We start from the raw sequence: 12,083 nt of genomic DNA on the forward strand, positions 1-12,083 counted from the left end.
ATTCTATAAAAAGTAATGAATTACCAAAATTGGTTGAAGGAAAGGTAGGAAACCTGAAAAGACTAATAACCATACAAAGTATTGAAATGGTAATCAAAGGTCAACCCCACCCTCCAAAGATATACTATGATCAAAGAGTTTTACTAGTGAAGTTCTACCAAACTGTCCAGGAATAGATAATTCCATCTGTTGTTCAAAGTGAACAGAGAAAAAAGATAGCAGTTCATTTTATGAGGCTATTACAACGCTGATACCAACATTTTGTAAGGATATCACGAAAAAAATCTGTAACTTAATATCACTTCAATCAAGGAAGCAAAAATCCCACATTAAGTATGCTTTAAAAAATAAGCAATGCCAAGCATGATCAAGAAGAGGTTATAGTAGTAGGAATGGTAGGCTGCTTTAACATTAGAAAAACCTAGCAATATCATTTATTGAGCTAACCAATTAAAGAATAAAACCATACGGTCATCTGAAAAGATGCACAAAAAGCATTTAATGAAATTTCAACTCCTGTTCTTGATTTTAAAACATATACATACATATACATACAACACATACTCAATAAACTGAACACAGATAGGAATTTCTGCTGGAAGCACATATTACTAGAAAATCCAATAAAATCGATTGGCACTATTTGAACCAATCTGAGAGTTCAGCAGGGTGACTAAATACACAAGATTAACAGTAAAATCAATACCTTCTCTACACATCAGCAGTAACTAATTAGAAAATATAATGGAAAAAAGAAATACATATAATAGTTCCAAATATATTCTAGGAATAAAACAACCAAAAAAATAAATAAATAAACCAGACCTTTATGAGGAAATCTATAACACTTTATTCAAAGACATTATTTAAAATCTCAGACTCTTACTGTATGTCTCCTTACAAACACTTAAGAAAAACTGCGTTTTTAAAAACCATGTTCTTTGAAACAATAATGTCATTTAAGAATGGGGAAAACCCAAATCAAATCATACTGGTGGTTTTCCTCATCTTACCCGCCTCCCTTACCTTTAGATTGTAAACTTCTTGAGGGAAAAGATCTTGTTTGTCGCGTTCCTCACTCTGTCCCCCCATCCAATACCTTTCACAATTCTCAGCACGGATTTGGCCCCTTACAGTTGTAAAACATCGAAGAACCTGAAGCACTTGCTGGTCCTCTTCCTCTCTACCTGTTTTGATGGATGTTACGCAATAATATACGGAAATTGCTCCAAGCCTTCCACGTGACAAGACCTCCGCCAACGACTCATCCCAGCCAATCACAATGCTCCTCACCTGTCACCTCTCTTCCCCCCCACCCCACCCCCCCGCCCCCATGGCCGCACGAGGGGGAATCTTACCATCTCTGGCTGTTTTTCTCCTGGCGAGGCCAATGCGCCTGCGCACCATGCCCTGATTGGCTGAGAGCTACGGACCTGCGCGCGCAGGCCTCCACCTCGGTTACTAAGAGCGTGAGCCGGACGAGGGCGGCTGAGTGTGGTACTGTCTCTGGCCCGCTTCGAGGCCTGTACCGCACTCACCATGCCTAACCGCAGGGCCAGTCGCAATTCCTACTATTTCTTCGTGCAGGAGAAGATCCCCGAACTACGGCGGAGAGGCCTGCCCGTGGCTCGCGTCACTGATGCCATCCCCTACTGTTCCAGTGACTGGGCGGTAAGGCTGGAGGCCGGTGAGCCCGGGGTCGGGCAGTTGAGCAAACGGGAGGGAAAGAAGACTCGAGGAAGCCAGTGACCCCTGGGCCCCTGCTGGAGGGGGAGGAACACCCCCCCCCCCCCGCCCGCCCTCCCGTCCGCGGCTCAGGGCAACCGACGCCGCTTCCGCCTCCCTGTAATGTGCAGGCATCTACAGGCGGGGCCCTGGGCAGTAGGTCCTCACTGCTGCGGCTTGTCTCCCTCTTGTATCTCCTCAAGCTCCTGAGGGAGGAGGAAAAGAAGAAATATGCAGAAATGGCTCGAGAGTGGAGGGCTGCCCAGGGGAAGGACTCTGGGCCTTCGGAGAAGCAGGTAAAGTTAGCCAGAGAAGAGCAGTCACCTTCCTGGCACATAGGCATGCTCAGTAAATGCTGGATGAGTGAATGGGTGAATGTCAATGGTACACGACTGGGTGATTTGGGTGAGTGCAAAGAAGAGTTTTTCATTTTTTTCCTCATGTCAGAGAATGCCTGCTAAAAAATAGCAGGCTCCGGTACTAGGGCACACCTTGGTATCATTTGATGGTGAAGGCCAGGGAAAATCCCATTAGGAAACCTGCACCCAGTAGACCGTGATCAGCAAAGGGAGCGTTGATATTTAGGGTTTGTACTAGATGACCTCTAAGGGTCTCTTTCAACTCCTTTATGATTTAAGAACCCTTTTTCAAATGTTTAAAAGTAGTTTGGTCCACTCTCTCTTTTTGAATGACACCTGGAACGAGGCCAGTTCCTGTGTTTAAAGTATGGAAATAACAAGATTTGTGGATGTTGGTGAATGTTTGTGTCTTACAGGTAAGAGTTGTATAAAGTTTATTTGGGTTAAGTTCTGTGTAGCAGAATGTTAAAGCACTAAATAAAATTTGTGGGCTTCCCTGGTGGCGCAGTGGTTGAGAATCTGCCTGCCAATGCAGGGGACACGGGTTCGAGCCCTGGTCTGGGAGGATCCCACATGCCGCGGAGCGGCTGGGCCCGTGAGCCACAATTACTAAGCCTGCGCGTCTGGAGCCTGTGCTCCGCAACAAGAGAGGCCGCAATGGTGGGAGGCTCGCGCACCGCGATGAAGAGTGGACCCCGCTTGCCGCAGCTAGAGAAAGCCCTCGCACAGAAACGAGGACTCAACACAGCCATAAATAAATAAATAAATAAATAAAAATTAAAAAGCAAACAAACAAAAAAAACTAGTTCCATTTAAAAAAAAAATAAAATAAAATTTGTTGCTGATTCATATCAAGAAAAGGCAAGGTAATTGTGGAATTTCCCCCCTCCCTCTGTGTTCTTCCCATTCTTACATAGCAAAAATTCTGTTCTTATTATAAACTGTTAATATTGGATTGAAATTCGAGAGAGTTTTGCTTGTTTTAAGTTTGAGAGATTTTTATTTTATGGCTTTATGTTTGAGTAGAAGCTCTAATCAGTTGAATTTGTACTTGTGAGCCATAATTTTTTTTTTTTCTTCTAACTACAGTGTCTTAAGACATCTCCCCTCAAAATGAAAGCCGTGTTGTATGTATACGTCATTGAGACTTGGAGCCAGCACAATCTGGTTTTTATTTTGAGTGAAGAACAAATAATATTAGAGTACTTTGGGAAATGATTTTTTTTTAAAATAAATTTATTTATTTATTTATTTATTTTTGGCTGCATTGGGTCTTCATTGCTGTGCACGGGCTTCCTCTAGTTGTGGTGAGCAGGACCTACTCTTTGTTGTGGTGCACGGGCTTCCCATTGCGGTGGCTTCTCTTGTTGCAGAGCACAGGCTCTAGGCACGTGGGCTGCAGTAGTTGTGGCTTGCGGGCTCTAGAGCGCAGGCTCTAGTTGTGGCACACGGGCTTAGTTGCTCCGCGGCATGTGGGATCTTCCCGGCCCAGGACTCGAACCCGTGTCCCCTGCATTGGCAGGCGGATTCTTAACCGCTGCGCCACCAGGGAAGTCCTGGGAAATGATATTTTTTTAGCTACTGGACAGGCATGTATTGTGTGACCCAATAGGATTAGTTTAGATTATCAGTAGGTGGCAAATGGCTTTCAGCAGTAATTGGAGTGGTTATTTACCACTCAGCCTTTTGATACAAAATATTTATAGATTTTTGCCATTGTTTGCCTTTGAGTGTTGGTTTTATTGACGATTATTTATTTATATACTCATTGGGTTTATTGGCCTGGAGAGGTTACCAAAGTAATCTGTGGGTTGTTTTGCAGTTATTTTGCTAAATTTAAATATATGGTATAAAGTGCCCAGCGAGAGTTCAAGTATGTGGTCAATGATTACCTTTTTCTTTAGAAACCTGTTTCCACCCCACTGAGGAGGCCAGGCATGCTTGTACCAAAGCAGAATGTTTCACCCCTGGATATGTCAAGCTTGTCTCTAAAAAGTGATCAAGGTAGAGTAATCCTAAACTGTTTGCTTAGATAAATTTGGGTGCTTAAAAATACTATGATATATTGATCAGTAAACATGTGTTCTGTTCATTTTGATTCTGCATTTCAAAGTAATTGACTACAGGTGTTTGAACATGATGGCACTAAAGTTGTGAAAGATCGGGTAATGTGCATTCGTTGAAGTAACACTGGAGAATTTTTTTTTTTTTTTGGCAAAAATCTGGTCTCTTGTTTTCTACCACTTCATATGTTATTAAACGTACTTTTTGGATTTAAGTGTTTATAGCTAGACACTAACATACACTTGTTATAAAGGTAAAGATAAATTGAGCTAGCCTAGATAAAAACATAGCTAATCAGAGTCCTTGCTATTCCTTCTGGCTGTTTTTTATTAAATGTGTTCTTTGTTAAAAATTTAATCTTTAGCAGTCATAAGTGTGGCCAATCCTGGTAAATAAGACCTCCTTACATTCTCACATTTCTTTCTTCCTTTAGAGAATTTATAAGTGGTCTTGTGTATATTGGTAAAAAGTAAAGAGTGAACTAAATTGTCCATAGTTTATATCAGAGTTTTTCTACACTGATTGTACTTGGTTTTATTTCCCTAGCCCTTATATTTTTTGAGTATGGGTCACAGCTTTTCTTAAGTCATTCCTGAGATACAGCTAAATTATGTAGAGCTGGCTGCAAGTTTGAATAATTTTGTTCCTTCATGCACAGAGTGGTTACTACTTTAATCCTTGATAAGTGTAATTATAAAAATTGATTAATTTACCTGGTATAGCTGATTTATTTTCTCTTTTCCAGCTCATTTAGGGATATAGGAACACAAGGAGAAAGGTTCTAAATCTTTTGGTTTTGTCAAAGGGGTAAATGCGAAATGCTCATCTGTTCGTGTTGTCTTTTTATTATTTTTTTTTAAAGCTCTCCTTGGAGGCATTTTTTATTTTTTGAACATTTTTAGCCATGGCGAGCTACCTCCTCACTGTGAACAGCGCTTCCTCCCTTGTGAAATAGGCTGTGTTAAATATTCTCTCCAAGAAGGTATTATGGCAGATTTCCACAGCTTTATAAATCCTGGTAAGTGGCCAGTTAGAGTAGATGCTATATCTTTAAAAGTTATGTTTTTTATATTGACCTTATTTGATAATAGTGTTTTTATTAAAAGCTGTTGTGTAGGTAAGTTCTTAAAATGTAACACAGGACTTCATAATAATTGGATGAAAAACTATTAAGAACTAAGTGTTGACACAGAGTTTTTGGTTTAGTCTTTTAACCTCAAGTAAGCATTAGAGTTGGGTGGATAGAATGCTTGAAAAATGTGTAGCCTGCTATTTGCTTATTTGCGGTCTTACATCTTAGAAATTTCTGAAGGCTTCTTATACCTTTGCTCTTTTCTTTCTTTACCCCATCCTTCACCTCCACAGTCACTAGTTTTTAACTTGCTATTGCCTTATAACCTTGAGCAAAGTACTTATCCTTTCTGAACCTATTAGCTCATCTATAAATTGGGGATAATGCCTATTGGAGGCCTGTTCTAAGGAATACATGAGAAGGTATGGAAATAGCCTAGTATTTAATAGGCTCTCGGGTATTCTCACTATTTTTTCTTCCTACTACTCCACCCCATCAAAAGCAATTAGTAATGAAGACATAGGATTTAATTCAATTCCTAAGTTGGTAGATAGTAGTTAAGGGAGCACTATACCTTTAAAGGTAAGTGGGAGGAATGTGTAGGGAGAAGAGTAAAGGAGAAGAGGTTGGGAAAAGAAGAATTTCATCTTCAGTTTTATCAATTGCTTTAAAATTCATTAGGACAGTCCAGTACTTTTCCTTGTTTTCAGATAACAAGAAAAATTTTCCTACTTACACTTAGGAGAGTTGCTGCTTAGGACATGTCAAAAAACTACTTTTTTCTGTACGGGTGTAAAACATTAAAAAATAGAATTTGGAGACTTTTTCCCTCCGAGAAATACGTAAATACCTTGCTATATCAAGGGCCTCATGAATCCCTGTGGCCTGTTCGTGGACCCCTGGCTAACATTCCTTTAGCACAAGTTTTCTTTACCTAGTATTTCTTTCTCTGTGAGGAATAACTTGCTTTTTAAAGTAGCTTAGACAATATACCAAGATTCTTTGATAGTCATAATACCTTTGGTTAGGAAAAAACTCCTCTATGAGGGTTTAATCTTCTGTAATTTTACATAGCAGTAACAAGTACCTATGTTATGATTTGGTTATCCTGTGGAATATTACTGTAGCACAACCAGAGAGTTTCCAGATTTCTGCTTCTCTCAGTAAAATATTTTGTATTACAGGTGAAATTCCACGAGGATTTCGGTTTCATTGTCAGGCTGCAAGTAAGTATAAAGTAATGGGGTAGAATATAGGCATTGAATACGTGCGTACCTGGTTAAGATGTTGCTTTAAACAGATACATAAAACATTGATTGGGGGGAAGAATAACCTAAATTATTGTCGGAGAATCTTCATAGAAGTGGTAGATGGTGTATGTAATCCTTAAAAACTTTAAAATTATATAGAATGAAAGGATAATATCTTTTTCCCTTTATGGAGATTGTGTTTTTATTTTCTTCTTTTTTCTGCTTATATCCTTTGGCTTGAAGATCAGCGGCTTTTACTGGCCAGGTGCATAGGTAGGTCTTTTAACAGGTGTCAGGTTACCTAGATTTAGGGCCATTCGCAGGAATATCCATTCAAAATTAAGGGATAAAAAGTTGATACTTCAAAACATAACAGAATGTTAAACAGCAAAACAGCTATGAATTAATTTTTCAAATGAGGAAAACGGGTTTCTATTTTAAGTATTTTGCAACCAAAGGATGTGACGGTGTATATCTAAGCTCTTGTACTCTTTTCTAGAAACTAGATTTTAACCAGTTTCTTGTTTGATTAAAATGAAAATCGTGATAATAGGTTTGCTTTTTAAGTTTTATTCAAAATGTCAGGTTTTTTTCTTTAAAATGTAGACAATTAGCTGGTAGAAGGGTTTGAAATTAGAAATAAGTTTTTCAAATCTGCCATAACAAGCAGCTGTTTTGTAATACTTATAATATTGTTCTTTATAAATGAAGAGAATATTTTAGACTCATTTTTGGTTATGTCCTTTGAGTTTTTTCCAGTCTTAGTGAAAAATATGTACTAGTCCTTTTTTGTTTGCCTGGGATCAGGGCTGTAGGCCTTGGAACAAGGAGTTTAAGGCAATTTTTTTTAGTAAGTTTGTTGCTTTGAATGAAAAAAATTATAGAATAAAAATTCTGTTGTAACTTTGAGGTGTGAACCTAGCTAATCTCAAGTGTTACATTGTCTGAGGTTATTTGACGAAATAGGTAGTGGTAAAAACCAAAAATAGAAACTTAGCTGGTGAATTAATTTCACATTTTTACTTAAGTTCTTTTTCTGGTTTGTTCATCTCATGAGTGCATTGGAATCCCTATGTACCAGAACACTCATTTGTGAGAATGTCCCTTTACTGTTTATTTTGTTTCTGATTAAATTTTTAAAAAAATCATTTTTAAAGGCTTATTTTTACAGTCTTTCCAAATTAACTGATTAACAGAAAGTGTGGTTCTTTTTTTTCTAACATCTTTATTGGAGTATAATTGCTTTGCAATGGTGTGTTAGTTTCTGATTTATAGCAAAGTGAATCAGCTATACATATACATATATCCCCATATCTCCTTCCTCTTGCGTCTCCCTCCCACCCTCCCTATCCCACCCCTCTAGGTGGTCACAAAGCACCGAACTGATCTCCCTGTGCTATGTGGCTGCTTCCACTAGCTATCTGTTTTACATTTGGTAGCATATATAAGTACATGCCACTCTCTCACTTCGTCCCAGCTTACCCTTCCCCCTCCCCATGTCCTCAAGTCCATTCTCTACATCTGTGTCTTTATTCCTGTCCTGCTAGGTTCTTCATGACCTTTTTTTTTTTTTTTTTTTTAGATTCCATATATATGTGTGTTAGCATACGGTATTTGTTTTTCTCTTTCTGACTTCGCTCTGTATGACAGACTCTAGGTCCATCCACCTCACTACAAATAATTTCATTTCTTTTTATGGCTGAGTAATATTCCATTGTATATATGTGCCACATCTTCTTTATCCGTTCATCTGTCGATGGATACTTAGGTTGCTTCCATGTCCTGGCTATTGTAAATAGAGCTGCAATGAACATTGTGGTACATGACTCTCTTTGAATTATGGTTTTCTCAGGGTATATGCCCAGTAGTGGGATTGCTGGGTCGTATGGTAGTTCTATTTTTAGTTTTATAAGGAACCTCCATACTGTTCTCCATAGTGGCTGTATCAATTTACATTCCCCCCAACAGTGCAAGGGGGTTCCCTTTTCTCCACACCCTCTCCAGCATTTACTGTTTGTAGATTTTTTGATGATGGTCATCTGATCGGTGTGAGGTGATACCTCATTGTAGTTTTGATTTGCATTTCTCTAATGGTTAGCGATGTTGAGCATCCTCCCATTTACCATTGGAACAAAAAGAATAAAATGCCTAGGAATAAACCTACCTAAGGAGACAAAAGACCTGTATGCAGAAAACTATAAGACACTGACGAAAGAAATTAAGGATGATACAAACAGATGGAGAGACATACCATGTTCTTGGATTGGAAGAATCAACACTGTGAAAATGACTATACTACCCAAAGCAATCTACAGATTCAGTGCAATCCCTATCAAACTACCAATGGCATTTTTCACAGAACTAGAACAAAAAATTTCACAATTTGTATAGAAAGTGTGCTTCTTAGAAACAAACCTATTAAGGAGTCTAGGAGTGTTTTCTTGAGTTTTTTTTCAGACTAATTAAAACTGAGCACAATGTTTTTCATTCAGGAAACCTAAGATCCTTGGAGCTCACCAATATAAGCGTGTCTTAAATTGCCAATTTGATAACCCTGAGAAATGTGCCAATTAAATAAGACAAATGAGTGTATTAGAGTGACAGTTATGTCGACATAATAACTAAAAATGCCCGGGCTAGTGTAATCAAACTGATATTTAGGAAAAGACCGTGTTTCATACAGTAACACACTGAAGCAAGTTTACATGTGGTTACAATTTGATTAGAAGTTAAGGAATGTGCATGTAGATATTTCAAATGCTCCTGTGCTATCTGGCCTTTTAAGAAGTATGTACAAGTGAAATCAAGCGAAGGCGTCATGGGCATTATGGTTTAGCACATAATATCGCAGAATTTCAAGATTGGAAGAGATTTTGATACAGACTTCCCCCCCAACCAGTATGTTCCTCTGAAGGGGAGTGCAGGTTCTGTATGTGTGTGTTGGAGTGGGGAGCGGGTAGGAGGTTTGGGCCCATCTCATGCTCCTACACTTCCCCAGAGGAACTCTGCTTCTATCTATTTCACTAATTAATGATTTTTGAGAGAGAAGCTCTGCTTTAAAAGGAGCAAAGCCTTAGAAACTGCTTTCAGCTTCCTGTACAAAAGGTCTATCAGCTTTTAAAATGAAGCTTCATACACACACAAAAAAATCATAACATTCACTTAAGGTGGAAAGAATATTAATGATCAGCAGTGCACCTGCTGGTCAGTCAGCTGAAGAAATAGCACATTGCTGTTATCATTGAAGACCCCTGTATTTTTCCCTGATTTCATCCTCCCTCTTAAGAGAACCACTGTTCTGAATTTTGTGTTATTTCCTTTGTTTTATAAATAATTTTATGATAAATACATATTTAAATGATGTATTTAATTCTGCTTGAACTTTTATATAACATATTGTATATATTTCTTTACTTGTATTTTTTTTAACTCAACATTGTCTTTTCCCCATTTCTCCATTGGATTGTTTATCATCTTTATTGGTTTATGGAAGTTTATAATATATGTTTTTATTGATTGTTTTAATTGTGTGCAGATACCTATTTGCAGTTTGTGCCTTGCATTTTTTTACTCTTTATGGTGTATTTTAATGAACAAGTTTTTATTTTTAGTTCAGTAAATGTATCTTTTCTGTCATGGTTGTGGGGTTTTTTGGTCTTATTTAAGATTTCCCTTCTACTTGAAGGCCATGAAGATATATTTATTTTCTTCTATAGTTCCAAGTTCTTATTCCACCTGGAATTGACTTATGTATGATGTGTGAGGTAGAGATTCAGTTCTGTTTTTTTCACATGTGGATAATCAGTTGTCTCAGCATAATTTATTGAATAATCAACTTTTTCCCCATATGTAGTACCACCTGTATCACATCACGTTTCATTTTATGCATGAGTCTTTCTGATATCTTCTGTTCTATCGACCTGCTTGTTTTTTGGTGCCCATGTCATATGTTAAACACGATATTTTGATCATATTTACTTGACTTTGTTCTTTTGGAATATTATGGTTATTCTTTTTGCTTTTCCACATACAATTCAGAATCAGTTTATCATGCTTCACAAAAAGCTTGTTGAGATTTAGAATCTCAGGATTTGGAATCACAGGATTCTAATCTCAGGATTTGGGTTTTTTTTAAGGGGGTGTTTATATATTTTTATATTTTTAAATTTTTAGTTTTTATGCAATTTTAAAGATTACTTTCCACTTACAGATACTACAGAATATTGGCTATATTCTCCATGTTGTACAATACATTCTTGATCCTGTCTTACACCCAATACTTTGTACCTCCCACTCCCCCACCCCTATATTGCACCTCTCCCACTGGTAGCCACTGGTTTGTTCTTTATATGTGTGAGTTTGCTTCTTTTATGCTGTATTCGCTAGTTTGTTTTTTTAGATCCACATATAAGCGATGTCATGCAGTATTGGTCTCTCTCTGTCTGGCTTCTTCACTTAGCATAGTGCCCTCCAATTCCATCCACGTTGCTGCACATGGCAGAATTGTGTTCTTTTCTGTGGCTGAGTAGTAGTCCTATGCATACATATATACCACAGCTGCTTCTTTAATTTTTATTTTATAGTGGAACATAGTTGATTTACAACATTGTGTTAGTTTCAGGTACACAGAAAACTCATTTAGTTATATGTATGTCTATTCTTTTACAGATTCTTTTCCCATATAGGTTATTACAGAGTACTGAGTAGAGTTCCCTGTGCTATACAGTAGGTCCTTGTTAATTACCAATTTTATGTATAGTAGCGTGTATATGTTAATCCCAAACTCCTAATTTATCCCTCCCCCCACCGTTCCCCTTTGGTAACCATAAATTTGTTTTCTAAGGCTATGAATCTTTTTGTAAGTAAGTTCATGTGTATCATTTTTCTATTTTAGATTCAACATATAAGCAATATCATATGATATTTGTCTTTGGCTTACTTCACTAAATATAATAATCTCTAGGTCCATCCATGTTGCTGCAAATGGCATTATATTATTCTTTTTTATGGCTGAGTAATATTCCATTGTATATGTGTACCACATCTTTATCCATTGCTCTTTCGATGGATATTTAGGTTGCTTCCATGTCTTGGCTATTCGAAATAGTGCTGCAATGAATATTGGGGTGCATGTATCTTTTTGAATTATGGTTTTCTCTGGTTATATGCCTGGGAGTGCGATTGCTGGATCATATGGCAGCTCTATTTTTAGTTTTTTAAGGAACCTTCATACTCTTCTCCATAATGGTTGTACCAATTTACATTCCCACCAACAGTGTAGGAGGGTTCCCTTTTCTCCACACCCTCTCCGGCATTTATTGTTTGTAAACTTTCTGATGATGGCCATTCTGACCAGTGTGAAGTGATAACTCACTGTAGTTTTGATTTACATTTCTCTAATAATTAGTGATGTTGAGCATCTTTTCACGTGCTTTTTGGCCATCTGTATGTCTTCTCTGGAGAAATACATCTTTAGGCCTTCTACCCATTTTTTTTTAACATGTTTATTGGAGTATAATTGCTTTACAATGGTGTGTTAGTTTCTGCTTTATAACAAAGTGAATCAGTTATACATATACATATGTTCCCATACCTCTTCCCTCTTGTGTCTCC

General features: G+C 37.7%; 1 protein-coding gene across 1 annotated transcript in view; it reads left to right on the plus strand.

Annotated features, from left to right (window-relative positions):
* Positions 1–1,539: 1,539 nt before the first annotated feature.
* Positions 1,540–12,083, plus strand: part of MAEL (maelstrom spermatogenic transposon silencer) — a 40,891-nt gene continuing 30,347 nt past the window's right edge. The window contains exons 1-5 of the mRNA XM_059935503.1: positions 1,540–1,671; positions 1,929–2,021; positions 3,989–4,088; positions 5,011–5,166; positions 6,405–6,446. Coding sequence (XP_059791486.1) covers positions 1,540–1,671; positions 1,929–2,021; positions 3,989–4,088; positions 5,011–5,166; positions 6,405–6,446 — 523 coding nt within the window. The remainder of the gene's footprint in view (positions 1,672–1,928; positions 2,022–3,988; positions 4,089–5,010; positions 5,167–6,404; positions 6,447–12,083) is intronic.

The sequence above is a fragment of the Balaenoptera ricei genome, chromosome 1 (genome assembly GCF_028023285.1).
Source record: "Balaenoptera ricei isolate mBalRic1 chromosome 1, mBalRic1.hap2, whole genome shotgun sequence".
NCBI lineage: Eukaryota > Metazoa > Chordata > Mammalia > Artiodactyla > Balaenopteridae > Balaenoptera > Balaenoptera ricei.